Source organism: Drosophila arizonae, chromosome 5 (genome assembly GCF_054131065.1).
Source record: "Drosophila arizonae isolate 15081-1271.41 chromosome 5, UAZ_ARI_1.0, whole genome shotgun sequence".
NCBI classification, from domain to species: Eukaryota; Metazoa; Arthropoda; class Insecta; order Diptera; family Drosophilidae; genus Drosophila; species Drosophila arizonae.
In genome coordinates, this window is record NC_142925.1 from 16,225,121 (window position 1) to 16,241,022 (window position 15,902).

Genomic DNA, 15,902 nt, shown 5'->3' on the forward strand with positions numbered 1-15,902 from the left:
CCCAGATATTTTACTAAACGATATATACCTATGTATATATATCAGTGAGATAACTACTGCCATCATTTAGTAAACGTAGATTATAGTAATATGAAATTTATTCGAAATTCAGGGAAACAGACAAACTCATGGCGTACAATAGTTGTAATATCATTTATTAAACAACATATTATATATAAATAAAAAATATTTAGCTGTTTTACATTTGTACAAATATTTCAATACTTCATAATTGGTATTTATAGAAAAGCCTATTCTAAAGCATCTTACAATAATATTTATATAGATAGCGATATGCTAAACTGTTAAAATGATGCCATTTCATATGACATCAGATACATTTGATCTATACATAGCAGAAAAGCTCGTGATTTCATTAATAACTTATATATCTAACTAGGCTATAAGGCAAGTCGTCACTAAGGCTAAGGGATAGAGAAAAGAAAACCGATTTTTATGACAATTTTGTGTAGCTTCACGAAGCGCTTGGAGATTCGCAAATTTGAAATGTTGCATATGCTTACTAAATTCAGTCTTTGGGGTTACTTAGCAGTTATTTATAGAACTACGGCACTGCACGCGTAAAATGCACATTTAAACTAGCTAAAGAAAGCTCTTGTAGAGCCGAATCCGTAGATCTCAGAGTCATAACTGTGGCTGCTGGTGCAGGGCGAGAGTGGCTGCGATATTTGTACTGGCCCGCTCCAGATAGCTGCCAGGCATGGGACCTAGTCCTGGCATTTCCAATTGTTGATGCTGTTGATGGTGTTGCTGTTGCTGCTGGTGATGTTGGTGTTGCGGTTGCTGTTGTTGTTGTGGAGCTTTGAGTAAACTGGGCGATGCTTGCAGTGGCGTATTCGAGCCCATGCCCGCACTGCTGCCGCCGGGACTGGGTCCGCCCTCTTTGAGCGGACAGCCGATGGTGAGGCGCACATGTAACCCAGATTCCTTTATAAGATTCACGACATCGCCATGCGACATGCCCGCAATATCGATGCGGTTAACAGCAATAATCCTGTCGCCCACTTTCAGCTCGCCGCAGCGATCGGCCGGACTGCCAGGTATAAGCTTGCCTGAGGAGGGAGAACAAATACAATCAACCCATTGCCTGATAAATCCATGGCTCTATCTTACCAATTGTGGAGCCGTAGTAATGATTCGATGAGGAGATTATGACAAAGCCAAATCCCTCGTTCTCATGCCGACTGACAATCACATCGTAGGGATAGCGTCGCAGTTGCTGCAGCGGCGCTTGCTGAAGCAGCGGAGCCCGTCGCCTACGCAATATCATTGTCACCTGACCACGCACGGCAGACTCGCCCACCAATGAGACGACTTTATGATGCGAAGAGTTTAGCTGAGTCAATAAAGAAATGCATTGGATGAGCGCACCACGTCATAAGCAATCGCATCAACATACCACATTAATGCCATCGATGCTGAGGATCTCATCGCCGGTGGCAATTCGATGATCATTATCCGCCGCCCCGCCCGGCACTATGTGGCCCACAGTCACCTGAGAGCCCTCCTCTGTGCCACCGACGATGCGAAAGCCGAAGCCCATCGCCTGGCGCTCCAGCGTCACCTCGGTCAGCTCACACTGCTCCGCATCCTCCGAGGCATCCAGCAAGGCACCATTACGCCAGCTGGGCGAATGCTGCAGCTGCAGCTGCTGTTGAGGCGGATCCAAGTTGGCGAATCCCACGCGCCGTCTATCGCTCAGCAGCTCATTGACGCGACGCTGCATCCGCTCGTTCTGGATGTGCGCCGCTTGCAACGGCGAGTACTGCCCGGTGGCCGATGAAACTGAAACTGGCGGCTGCTGCACGTAATAGCCCAGCTGCGACGGCTGCTGCGGTCGTTGGTAGCGCTGCGCCTGGCAATCGTAGCAGTAGCAGGATTCATGATGACCCAGCGGCAGTGGCAGCGGCTGCATGCTGGGTGGCAAGCCGTAAATTGGATTGTAGTTGCCTCCATCGCCCACATCCACATCGACGTTGTTCTGTAGTGTGGCCTCGGCCAGGCGCTCACTCAGTCGACTGACCATCTTGGGATAGGGATCCATAAACGGTATATCGTCCAGCTCCTGCAGACTATTGTTCGACTTGCCCGCCGACCCCTGCAGATGCAATGCCTTGTTCTCCACGGATGCACCCGCATCCGCCTGCTGCAATTCGTTATTTGGCGTCAGGACGCGAGCACGTCGCGTGTCCACCAACGGAGTCTTGGGCCGCATGGGCAGCACCTCTTTGGGCTGAGTGCTGTACAGATCAGCGGTGGGCGTTTTGCTGCGAAACAGTCCGGCGCCAGTGCCGCCCACAAAGTTCTTGCGCAGATTGGCCACATTGCCCAGGCCCTGGCCAGCGGCCGATTGCTCGGGCGGCGTGCGCTGTATCTTGAGAGTGGTGGGCGTGGTTTGGCTGCACTCCTTGAGCAGCTCCACCACATAGAAGTGAGGTTTGTTGCGCACATTGATGCCGTTTATCTCGAGCAGCACATCTCCTTCCAACAGCTGAGTGCAGCAGTTGCGGTCGAGAATCTTCTTCACAATCTGCCCGCAAGCGGAGTCAGCGATGGTGAAGCCAAAGCCCATGGCGCCCTTCATAATGGAAAACGTGTAAATCTCCGGCTTCTTCATCAGGATGAAACCACTTCCAGCCGCTTTGCTAACGCCTTCGCCAGACAAATCCAGAAAATTGTAGTTGCCATCCATGTTCAGGTCGACGTTCAAGCGACGCTGCTTATCCGACTCGCACGGCATAACGTCCACGGCCATGGTGGTCACGACCTCAGTGTTCGGATCATTCGGATCGAAGGGCAGTGGATAGCCGCGGCACACCTCCAGCGCAGCCGTCTCACCAGGCAGAATGGACTGAAAGATGTTGACCATGTCGTGGTGCGTGTAGCCCAGCACACAAGTGTCATTCACATAGACCAGCACATCGCCCGTCTGCAGCTGCCCGTCCAGCCAGGCCGGACCGTTGGGCACCACTGTCTTGATCTGCAGAAACTCCTCCACATCGCTGCCGTTGCTGCCGTCGCTGCCAACAATGGTGAAGCCCAATCCCCGCGTCGACTTCACCAGCGTTGTGTTTATCCGCTGGCCCTGCAGCTCTGCCGGATTGCGTGTGAATTTGTACGGCAGTTTGGCTGCATTGGCTGCCATTGGCATTGGCGCCGCTGGCAACGGAGTTTGCCTGGCATTCGCTGCCTCCTGCGCTGCCGTCGGCGTCTTTGAGCGTTGCTGAGGCGGCGGTGCATGTTGCTGTTGTTGTTGCTGCTGCTGCTGTTGTTGCTTCTGCTGTTGTTGCAGTTGCAGTTGCTCCTGCTGCTGCTGGCGTTGCTCAGCCGCACGACGTTTCGCTTCAAGCACCGGATTCTCATACTGAGTGCGTCGATTCACATGGTCAATAAAGTACATGCCATACATGGAGTCCTCAATCTTCTCCCAGCCGTAGGGCAGCTCATCCTCGCAGCAATCCTCTAGCGATTTTTTCTGATACTTGGACAGACGCGGATCCAGCCAGTGCGAGGTGCCCGTGTTGTGGCTAGAAATAAAAGGAAATATTTATTCATTTTATACAAAAGCTTTCTCTTCTCAATTACTCACTCTATAAAGTACAGTTCGCCGCGCTCCGTATAGGCCGTCTCCCATTTGGGCGGCAGTGGTCCGAGGCCATCGCCGGGATCCTCGTTGTTCGCCTGATTCATATCGGCAGCGCCACATTCACTGCCCATGCTGCTGTCCCGGCCTTCGCCATTGTAGTACGGACCTTGCAAAAGGTTTTCTGCAAGAAAAATAACAACAAATTTGATGATTAATTATAGAAAAGTCCTTATTTTCCTGCTCCCACATCCTGCGGGCAACATCAATCAATGAACCATCGCCTGACCTCAAACCGGATGTGTGCAATTAGCTTTTGCTCGACTGATTTGTCACCCTACGGTTCTTCTAACGCTGGTCGGCCAGGCCCACAGCCAAACAGGTAAATCGGTAAATCGGTAAACAGGTGTGCATCCAGCCGAGAATAGTTTGGCCAGGCCCCTGCATGGGCCATTCCTATTGCAGCGCTTTCCGTTGTCGCCGTTGAGTGTTGAATGAACCGTAACATGTTCTATGCCATCCAACCAACCAACAACAACAACAACAACAACAACAACCAGAACAAACAAGTGCATTTATTATTAACCACAAAACAAGTCGAAAGAGTGGTCTCCAGAAGGCTTACTTGAACGCCTCTGACCCAGTTCGCAGCCCTCTTGTTTACATGGGAACACCACAAACCAAAGGGTCTTGAAGGATGCAATTACGTGTTGTAATGAGGGGCCTAGTATTGCCTAGAATTCAGGTTCAGTTCGGTTAGGTTTTTATGCTTTACATTGTAGACAATCATTTAAGGTCATGTGAGGGGCGTGCTAAACAATTTTATTATTATATTTAACATGGTGGATCATCAATGTTTAAATAGGGAAATTGTGTTATTATGTTGATTATTATAATTAGAGGAACTTGATTATTATAACTATTGTTAATTAAAGAAATGTTTTAATACTGCATTTATTATTAAATATTATAAAGTTTTCTGGAGCAGTCATATTATTATAGATTTAATATAGTTATATAGATATTTTGTTTATTAATTATTATAGATTTTCTAAAGTTATATGCAGAAATATAAATGTAATAGGAATAGGTAAAAATAAATACAGAAAATATTGAGTCTATTATAATGAAAATTTTCCTAATGAGTTTCAGGAATTTAAGACCTTACACCCTTCCAGGAAAGGCATCAAATTGTAAAGGGAATAATTTTCCCTGAAACAGTTGTTGATTTTCAGAAAAGTGTGAACAATAATATAAATATTTATACTATATGCACATATGTATGTATGTATGTACAGCCCTCATCTTCTTTAGGACTAGATTATTTATTTATTTAGTGTTGATTCTATTAAAGAAGCTTATACACGGGTATTTCGACATTGACATAAATATTATGCAAAGATTTTTAGTAATAAATGTAGATCCTCAAGAAATGGTAAACAAGCAAGTCTTTAACAGAGATCCATAAAAGTTCTAATATATTGGACTATGCATTAATTAGTCAGACAATCTATTAGTCATTCAATCACGCAGTTATCTGCTTATCTCAATTAAAACCGCAAAAGAAACTAGAAGTTCCTAATAAAATGAAAGTTTCGCGTCTTTTGTTTGCAGTCTACAAAGTTTATGCAAAGTCTTATGCAGACTATTCAAATTCTGCGCTCGGCATATATAGAATTTATACAACTCATTATGATGTCTACATTCGAGCTCAATCTGGAGATAAAAATTTACATCGATGCTCATTAAAACAGCAAACAGCAGCAGCTAACTGTGCTCCGGCAGAGCTAGCAAAGAGAAGCGATTCGATTCAGTCCGCTCATCGTTAGCCCATATAGAGTAGAGTAGGTCCATATATGTGCATATGTGTATATCCATGTAAGTATATGTCTATGGACATATAACTCTCAGACATCTTCATGGATAGGAGAACTCATCTAAACTGAATTGCAGGCCCACACAGAGCAGAAATCAAATATCATTTGCATAGAGAAATATAAATATTTACAAATGTGTGCGTGTCTATATATGAATATGCATGTATGCATGTGTAAGGGCTGCATGGAGTTCTGATCAATTAGAGAGCAGGCAGATGGCCTCATGTTCGATTCATGTTGGACTCCAACCAGCGCCCAGCTAGTGCCCCATCAATGGGCGCTTTTTACTGACTAACGCAAATAGAAGTTGTGCCCATGTAGCACAGTGTATGTGTGTGTATGCGTATGTTTGTGTTTATGGATGCTGCATAATCCAGAAAGTGTGAACGAACTAGCCAAACTACGGAAGTTGTTGGCGCTGCTTTTTTTTTTTACCTTTTCTTTTTTTTTTTTTTTTTTTTTTTTTTGCCTTGATTCTGTGTGGCACAGTTTGCTTTAACAGTTGCTGCTCCGCCCCGTGCTCGATTCCCTTTACCTCCCGCGGCCCTCCCCTCCACAACCAACTTCACTTGTCTGTGTCGACGCTTGTGTAAATATTTGTAGAGCAGGCGAAGCTATTTGATCACCAGATGTGGCACAGCAAAAATACAGTTGCTTTGAATAGACAGCGCACGGTGTTCTATAGGTGAGTCGAGTAAGTTCCATTACAGTTCTCCATATACTGCAATTTGTTCAGCGAACATATGTGTATATATGTAAATATGTATTATACATATATAATGTGACCTTATCTATGCAAAACATTTCTTATCATTATTTGTTTCAGATAAGCGCAAAGTAATTGAATAGAAGAAAGAGCCCATTTGGCATTATGTTTATAAGGTATGGAAAATATGCGTATGTAAAGGGCAGATTTTACAGCAATAGAACTAGAGTCTACAATTTTAAGCACTCCAATATGCCTGTATTTAGAGTGAAGAAAAACTCTTTACACTAAATTATCTATAAATGAAATATTGATTTATTATTGTATTTTTTCTTATTTACAATAATTTATTTATTATTGAGGCTACTTATTCTCTATAATAATTAAGGCTCTATAGTAATTAACTATACTGGTAATTATTAATTATTTTGACAAAAAATGCTTTCATTTTACCCTTTCCAGTCTCAATGAAAAAAAAAGTTTAAATATTTTCTAGGTTCTATTAGTTATATGTTAAAAAAAAAAAAAAATAAATAAATTCTTCAGAGAAACCTTTCATAGTTCTACTCAAAATATGCTAATTCTCTATTTTCCTATTATATAAAGTCGTTAACTCAGCTTTTTTTAAAAATATATACAAATAAATTTAGCAAAATTGCAAATATATTACATATACATACATATGCCTTCCACATATAATTCCATCAGCTCTTAGCTATTCAATTATTTAATCACAGCTCACATAAAAAGTTCTAACATTTCTACCAAACTCAAAGAATGCCAACTTTTCTTTTCACTTCAAAGTCGATGAACTCTTTCCTCTCTCGCCTTAGTTGAATTGTTAGCAGCTGCCCTTAGATGGAGCGCACGCCCCATCTTCATCTTGGGGCGGACACATGCTAAGCTAGAAGATCGCCAAGATGTTTATATTTAGTTCTGGCCTGTGCGGACTTCTCGAGCTTGAGAATGCATTGTTAGCCGAACAACAATGCGAGCATGTTGGGAACTGCTCATATCTCTGCGCAGCTCCATTCGCATCTCTTTCTTTCTTTTCTTTTGCCCGTCAATCTCATTCCTTTCTTCTCTTTTCAATACAGTTTTTTTGCAATTAGCCACAATTTTTTGCGTGATTATCGTTGTCAATCATGGACGATACAGAGGAAAACTCAGACGAAACCTCTTATTATGAGTAATGGATATTGTTTGATTATCACTGACAAAGGAAACTATTGGTGGTTTAAGTGTGTCGCATATGGAATACCCTTACTTTGGAAAAGTGGGCTAATTAGTAGTTGAGGTTCTGATTATTATATAATTATAGTAGAGCAAATATCTATCAGAAATTTTCGAAGAAGCAATCAGGCTTTAAGCTAGGATTACGGTACTCAATAGGGCTAGACTTGTGTCTATAGTTATTTTAAATTTCTCATTAGCTATATCTCGAAATAACAATCATAAACAATTTTTAACAATGTCAAATGAAGTATAAAGTATTTATTAAGATAAATTTTAACTACACTTATAAATAGCTATAACTATATCGGATACTATGTCCCCCTATGTATCACATTCCATCTGATAATTGAAATGCCCATTTCATACTCTATATAAAAACACGCATGTCTCTGATCTGTAGATTGAGCATGGTGAATCGCACAAGCCAAGAGCATGACTCACTCTCAGCCGAGACGCAGTCGAGCCCGCTTCGGGCATACAAAACAAAAAACAATAAGAAATGCTCGCCAGGTAAGCAGCCCATTATATTTAGACATTCAGACAGGGGTGGATCAAGAAATGCACTTTACAAGCCTCAAAACCTCAACTGCTGAGGAGGGTCAATGACAGTGACATATCAAGCTGAAAGCGTTTCACAAAATTTACATAGAAATAGTGGAGAGGGAGATGGAAAGAGGGAAAGAGAGAGAGAGAGATGAAGACAGAGAGAGAGAGAGAGAGAAAGAGAGAGAGAGATGAAGACAGAGAGAGAGAGAGAGAGAAAGATGAAGACAGAGAGAGAGAGAGAAAGGAAGGTCCTATAAAGAAGTGGACGTAAAAGAAGTTTAAATGGTATTTTGAGAGTGTAATGGGAAACCTAAATGTATCACTTATATAGAGGTATATACCATCAACTTATAGAGGTATACTATAAGCTTAATCAGACTGTTCCTCAACTGTCTTTAAAACATATGTAGTGCTAATAACAAAGACTCTCAGTTTCAGTTCGTTTGTATATGTAGGTAGCTCTTTCAAGAAACTTCCAGTTTCCTCAATTCTCGCTTGAATATCATATATACATATGTACTTATAATCATGAGATAACTATATATCTATACTATAGAATATAAAATATTGACATTAGAAAAGATAATATTAGAAAATCTCTATGCTATAAATATACTTAGAGTATAGAGTATTGTCAAATAAATATCCCATACATATTTACGAGCTCTAATAATATTAAAACTTCTTGATACATTTTCCAATATATGTATAGTAAAAGCCAAAGTTAATCGTATTTTATTATATTTATATTTTCGATTCTATTCGTATGTAAACAAATACCATTTCTTGTCTCTCAGTTATAGAGACTTAGTTCCTATTCAAATGATTCCCCTAGTCGGTCAAATAAATTGCTCAACGGCCTACAAATCAATTAAGAATTCAAACCATGGAAGACCGTCTATGCGCGCTTTCTGTAAAGAAATGTCTAGCCTAGCCTTGTCTAGGCCGGGCCAGCCTATGGTCGAACTATTTGAATTGCTGGAGACGTTTCCCTCAAGTCGTGAGCTCTCACTGCACATAAATAATGAGTGTCATTGAGCCATGCAGCAATGTGCAACACTTCAGGACTGCTTGAGCCACGGAGCACCACCAGCCAGACTCTGTGCATAAAGCGGGTGGCTGAAGGGAGGGGCTTGTGACATTAAGATGGTGCTTGGCACTCAGCATTGTGGAGCGAATGTGGAATTGTGGCTCCTAGCATAATGATGGCATCTAATTGGCTTTGCTGCTTCGTTAACCTGGCTTACACACGCCACAAGCTGAAGCGCAAGCTCGCAGAACCCTCTTGCAGGCAGAGCCCTTTGCAGGCATGTTTGTGCATGTCACAATGTTGTCGTAATCAAGAAATTAATAATCGCATCATATGACGCGAATGGCAGCAATGCAGTGGGGCGATGAGACGACGTCGGCGTTGGCTCTGCTAATTGCCAAAGACATGACGCGTAAATGATAAGTTAAGCACACACACACACACACACACACATACACAGATTGAGGTGTTTCCTCGTGGGTGACCATGGTGAGTGAGTTCATTGCCATTTCGGCTGCTCAGAGACCAAGTTCACACATTCAACTGCCTGAACAAAACACGCTAATAAATAAGTTTCATGCGTTTCATAAGCTTCATAAACTACGTCCGATGTTACCAAATTTAGAGCCCACATAACAATGCTAAGCCTTAAAACACCTGCTTAAAAAACAAAATATGAATAAAATTAACAAATAAAAAAACATAAACTAAATCAAGTTAACATTCACAATTGATGCTCCGTTTAGGAAATGTCGCTTGGCCAACTTCCGAATGCGATTATCGTTTGTTGTTGTTGCACGAAATACAGGCCTGCGGCTTGGCTCTGATTGCTCGCTCTCTCGTGTTGAGTGCGTCTGCTACAAACTATAAATATCAATTTTCCACTTCATATGCATAAGCGCACTAGTGCCAGCCACGCCCCATGCCCACACGCCCACTGCAACAACTTTGAACTCGATCAAACGTGAAGCAGCCCCCACACACTGACTCATGAATGAATGTGGTTCGGCTATATACTACAATTTACTACGAAAGCAGCTGAAGAGCGAGAGAGAAAGACAGTGGGAGAGAGAGAGAGAGAGACACTTCATGACAAGTGTTTGGGTAGGTGGCTGCAAGTGGTTTAAGCGGCATTTGCGCTCACATTTCAGAGTGCATCAGATGGCACAGTAGAGCCTCAAATGCAGGGACGCCATGAATGAGAATGTTATTGAATATCAGATGGCAAGAGCAAGAGTTATACTATATTGAATTACAAAACACACATGATTCATAGGCAGTAACTGACTAACAGATACCCTGCATATGGAGTTTTTGCTTAAAGTAAACATTTATATTTCTATATACAAACACTCTTATCAAATTAGAGTATCCGAGTACCAGGTAAACCCTGTAGTGTTCATTTCTATTTCTATATCTGTTTCTTACTGCAGTGCGAGCAATCTAAGCTAAGCCCAAAACTAGTCGCTACCCAAGCCAATATACTCTTTATACACTTGCTGAACAAGTATAAAGAAACGGAGCCACGAAGTGGGGTAAAACGAAAACTCTTGAACGTCACCTGTTTGGCTTGTTGGCCCGTTCAGAGTCTTGGTAGAGCCCGAAGACCCACAAGCAGAAGTGAGAAACGGGTTCAACTTACAAACGAATCCATTGTCTTAACTCTTTTCACTTGGGCCCAAGCAGCTCAGGTGTAAACAATTGGCACGTGTCTGTTTAGACAGCAAAGAGCACAAAGCACAAGCAAATCAATTGAACTCTTCAGCCCCGCTGTGCACTGAAGACTTACACATAATTTTGTCTACATCATGAGAAGCAGCTAATTAAAGCAATTGCAAGTGCAACCGAAACCAAAACTGAAACTGAAACTGAAAAACAAACAAACCGGAGCACACATATTCAAGTGTGGGTAAACTACTCATGTCGGCCATGTGGGCGGGATAAATGCCTCAGCCTGATTGCCTGGACAGCCTGTGGTGTTTCTCTTTTTCAACAACTTTGAGCAAACTGACCTCAATTTGCTCTTGGAGCTGCTTTGCCCTAAAAACACACACACACACACACACATGAACACAGTTTAATCATTCATTCAAAGCCTCCAGTTGCAGATCGTAAGTCAACTAATCTTGCGCCCGAATGGGAACAGCATTGACATGTTTTTTAGAAGTACATAGAATTCTACATTAGCCAACAAAACACAAGTTCTAATTAAAATGGATGCAAATTGGCTGCTAATTAATGTGTGTTTGTTTAAACTTGTCAGATTATATTAAGGCTAATTGATATATCAAGCCAGCTCTATCTATGTAGTCTCACTTTTAGCTGCCTTTGAAAGTGAGAATTTTATTTTATGCAAGGGGAAAATGTATGTGTTAATGAACCCAGCCCATTTAGTAAATATTATCTTAGATATATGAGCTTAATTCCTATAAGGGCTAAACTTCTACTCTTGTTGTTCCAATAGTCTAAAATTATTTGTTTTTTCGTATTACATAAGAAATTGTTTAATTTATTTGGGTATTTCTTAGAGTTACCAAAATTTGTATTTAAATGCTTTCATTTAGCCTATCCAAAAGGTCATACATTCATTTTCGAAACTAATTTTTATTAATTTCAATGTAGAGCAATTGCTCTATGCAAATGGTCAAAAATGCAATTCACTTTGACCAACTTTTGCCTTGAATAAGGCCTTCAGACGTTCAAGAAATGACTAGCTAGAGATATAGTTAAAGTAGACTATTTATATGTGAAAGTCAGGGTATTTTCTAGTTGGGCTCTTAAGCTTAAAAAACTCTTACTTATCGAACTTTATAGTAGACAATTTGTCACAAGTATCTAGGGAGTGAGAAACGTTTGCAATGCCATAAATTATACATAAATATACTATGCACAGTATTTATATATATACACGCAGATTAATCAATTTGAAGAGCCGCGTCGGTCTTTGTCTGTTTCTATGCCAATTGATCTCTCAGCTTTCATTATGCAACATTGTTCTGTATTCCTATGACTAGCTATACTATATATTTATTTATACACAGAATTAGCTGGATTAAACTATTGGTCAGATGCCACAGAAAAGTAGAATATGTATCCTTAATTCTCTTAAATGCTTTTAAATTCTTTTCACAAAAGAAAAGCTTGCCTTTGGCATAGTGAAAAAGTCGAAATGTTTCTAATTACAATGGGATCACTATCATGAACATTGAATCCAATTCCAAATATTTCCTATTATAGTTTGATTTCTATCATAAGCAAGTTAATTAAACTTAGCAGATTTATCTAGCAAGTAATTGTAAGTAATTGGCTTTCTCTAAATTGGAAAACTCTCCAATCAGATGGCAGCTAACTAATTCCCTAATTCGCTCAGCCAAACTCTGTTAATTTGCACTTACCTTTGCTGCCTTTCAGGATGCTGCTGGGATGTCCGACTGGGCGTCCGCTGGTTGCATTGCCATTGACTGTCCCGTTACCGATGAACTGCGGCTGATGGTGGCCAGAGACCTGGCTGTTCAGCGAGGAGGTGCCGCCCAGCGAGGCAACATCTTCCCGCGAAGCGTGCAGCGATGCGGACGTAGACTTCTTAATAGCAGGAGGCGGCAAGCCCAGAGGTGGACCAGCAATTGCTGCTGAAGCGGTTGCTGTTGCTGGTGTTGTTGTTGTTGCGCCTGCTGTTGCTGGCTTGTGCATGCCAGCCATTGCATAACTGTTGCTGTCGCCGTTGCCAACAGCAGCTAGATCCGTGCCGCTGGAATCGTTGCAATTGAATTTCTTGACATGGTTAGCCCGGCTACTACTTCCGTTGGCAAGGTTAGAATTTAGACTTGAGTTTCCGTTAAATGTTGCAAAACTGGTTGCTGCAACGCTGGACGCGATTGCTCCAGCAGCGCCAGCTGCTGCTACCGTTGTCGCGCCTGCTGCTGAGCTGACAACAGGATGTGGATGCGAGTGTGGATGTGAATGCTGGTGGGAAGCATTTAGCACAACCGACGCCGGCGCCAACTGTTGCTGCTGTTGATAGTAATGGCTGTTGAACTGCTGCTGCTGCTGCTGTGGCTGTGGTTGCTGTTGCTGCTGCTGTTGCTGTTGTTGTTGGTGTTGGTGCATTAGGTAATCGCTCGCTGCTGGCGCCGCTGCTGAACTGCCTGGCATTGCCTTAGCCAACAAAGCAGCAGATTTAGCCGCTGCGCCTGCTGATCCCGCACCGCCGCCACCCGCAGCCACCGCTGCTGCCCCCGTCGACGTCGTTGTTGTAGTCGCTGTTATTATTGGCATCTTCTTCTTTTTCTCAGGTTGCTGTCGTCGTTAATAAACTTGTTTGCCCCTCAGCCTCGACTATCTGTTTGCCATTGCGAGTTTAATAATTTTATATTTATTTGATTCGTATATAATTTATGAAGTGTTTTCTCTAGTTTTTTGCTAATTATTATCGCGTGTTCACAATGTCATTGGACGTTAGTTATTCATCGAGCACATTTGACATCATCCGCGCATTATCTAACGTGCATTGAGAAAACGTTGCCTAAAACTGAAGAGAAATGAGATAAGTCACACTGGATGCAAGTGAGAAAGGGAAAGGGAGAAAGAGAGAGAAACGCACTAAACGATACTCAGTATTCAATTGTTATAGACCTGGAATCTAATATATGAGAATAGTATCTATTTTATAATATGTATTTCAATTATACAACAAATATTTTTTTATTGATAGATTCTTAAGAGGAATAATATGCATATTAACCAAATGCACCCTCTATTAACACATGGAAGTAAATAAACTATAAGTTATATGAAGTATATAATTTGAGCTTCCTATACAACTAAAAACTTTAGGAAGTACCTTTGCAGGTTTCAATTATAGCAGTTATATAAATCTTATTACTTTTAGGAGAATTTTTGTAGTTGTTTTAAATTTTATTTTTATTAAATTAAACTGCCTTAAGCTCACGTTTATTTAAATTCAAGTTTATGTACTATTAACTATAAAAATCATTTGCATACAAATAAATTTAAATTTATTTTCATAAAAAAAAAAACGTTGACTCATCATAAAAAATGAAAAAATAAAAAATTATGAGCTCGGATGCGGGCATGAGTAAAAAGAAAATTAACTGTGCGAAAAAAGGGGCAAGAAGCACGGCAATAACATTAAATTCCTCAAGCGAAAAATTTACTCCAATAATAAAAAAAAAAAAAAAACAAGAACACAGTCATACACACACACACACAGACACATGTTAAGGCGGTCCTCTATATAGGGAGCTGCGGCAACAATCACCAGCTAAGAATGCCAGCAGCAGCAGCAGCAACAACAAAAACAAAGAGAACAAAACAACAACAAGAAAGATGGAGAAACAAGTTTTGAGACCATGCCACCAGATCGACCAGTCAGACTTGATGCCACAAACAACAACAGCAACAACAAGCGGAGCAAAGGCAAAGGTAACCCCCACATAAGCATACACACACATACATATGCACTACACATACTTCAGTATGTGTGTGTGTGTTTGGTTGGCATCTGCACTTGCCACGGGACGCAGACGCGCAGGATGGGCTAAGCGACAACAATGCACTGGGAAAACGAGTCGTTTATGCCGCGAAACGCGCAGCGTTGTGGCATAGCCTGCGGTCAAGAGTCGGCACGCTCTCTATGTGGATCGCTGGCGTTGCACGTTGCACCGCCACCTGTCGACAAAAAACTCTATAAACAACAACAACCACGAAAAGGCGAAAAGCGCACGTAGCGACCACAGAGAGATAGAAAGAGATAGATGAAGGGTGAAGAGGGTGCCAGTTGCAGTTGCAGTTACTTTAAAGCGGCAATAATTTCACTTCACGGCTAAATTTCACCATTAACGCTGTTTTTTTTTAATTATAATTGTCTTTTACTTTTTCTTTGTTTAAATCACGTTAGGTGTTTTCATGTTGACATGTCAAAAAGTTTTGCACAATTTCTTCTTGCTTTGCTTTTTGCTAATTGTGCGCGTTTGAAATTTTCCGCAATTATGCTTAGTAGTGTGTGTATGTATGTGTGTGTGGGTAAAAACTTCAAGTTCAAGGTAAAAGTAGTGTAATACCAGTTTTTCGATCACATATCTAATCTACTTTCTATGATACACGGCTTCCAGCTCTGGAATGTGGCAAAGTTGGCCGTAAGGTAAACAATTTCCAATATTTGTAGAGATCCAGCAACAATAATAAACACTTTCATTTTTCGCACCTCTTTGTTTGTGATTCGATTTCTGTTTAGATTGATCGACAATCGATCAATAATGTGATCGGCTGTATCACAACAAACGCAGGAGCAGCCAAGCGGCTGGCACTTTCCATTTCGGAGCGAGAAAAACCGCAAACGCGTTTTCAAAACTGCGCAACACACACACTACCACAGCATCAGACACACAGGCACTCACACACACAACTTTTTGTAAGACGATATTATGGATATGCTTGAACTTGTTATTGCTTTGGTACCTTTAAAAAAAACACTCACACGCTAAAGAAACGCGTTGCACCTGCGCCGAACATAGTTGCTTGTGGTAGAAACTAGTCGTGACTTGCTATGACTTTATCCAATTCGCACATTTTTTTTATATAACTGTTAAACAAATACAAAAGGGCAATGTGTATTTTGGATCACACTACGATTTATTTTTTTCCCGCTGGAAATCTGTCAAGAGTAAGCACACGCGCGGCTCAACCGAATCAAATGAAATCTCAATTACAACTAAACGATATTTTGCTTCAAGTACAATCGATACTCGCTGCGCGTATACCTGTTGCTCAACAAAACGCTCGCGCACTAACACAGATAAAATCACCAAATTAATAACTTGAGTGAAATGAAATCAGTTCACACTGAATAGAAATATTATAAAATAATGGAATCGATACGTATAG

General features: G+C 41.4%; 1 protein-coding gene across 4 annotated transcripts; it reads right to left on the reverse strand.

The window, feature by feature from the left end:
- Positions 1–134: 134 nt before the first annotated feature.
- On the reverse strand, positions 135–15,889 carry Magi (membrane associated guanylate kinase, WW and PDZ domain containing protein magi). Of its 4 annotated transcripts, none has more exons than XM_018012757.2 (6): positions 15,496–15,889; positions 12,395–13,527; positions 3,611–3,788; positions 1,421–3,548; positions 1,135–1,357; positions 135–1,073 (listed from the first exon to the last, which is right to left on the reverse strand). In XM_018012757.2, exons 2-6 carry the CDS (start codon positions 13,272–13,274, stop codon positions 646–648), a joined length of 3,837 nt encoding a protein of 1,278 aa, XP_017868246.1. In that variant the 5' UTR covers positions 13,275–13,527; positions 15,496–15,889; the 3' UTR covers positions 135–645. The 4 variants fall into 4 exon arrangements, with proteins under 4 accessions (XP_017868246.1, XP_089327868.1, XP_089327869.1 ...); XM_089471742.1 differs by having other exon boundaries at positions 15,477–15,889; XM_089471743.1 differs by lacking the exon at positions 15,496–15,889 and adding an exon at positions 15,223–15,470.
- Positions 15,890–15,902: the final 13 nt, after the last annotated feature.

What these genes read in the sequence shown, in the direction of transcription:
- Magi (XM_018012757.2), bottom strand. Translation starts at nt 13,274, where the DNA reads ATGCCAATAATAACAGCGACTACAACAACGACGTCGACGGGGGCAGCA. An exon ending in CATCCTGAAAGGCAGCAAAG is followed by an intron (nt 3,789 to 12,394) that starts GTAAGTGCAAAT and finishes TTTTTCTTGCAG; the next exon opens with AAAACCTTTTGCAAGGTCCG. An exon ending in TTACTACGGCTCCACAATTG is followed by an intron (nt 1,074 to 1,134) that starts GTAAGATAGAGC and finishes CTCCCTCCTCAG; the next exon opens with GCAAGCTTATACCTGGCAGT.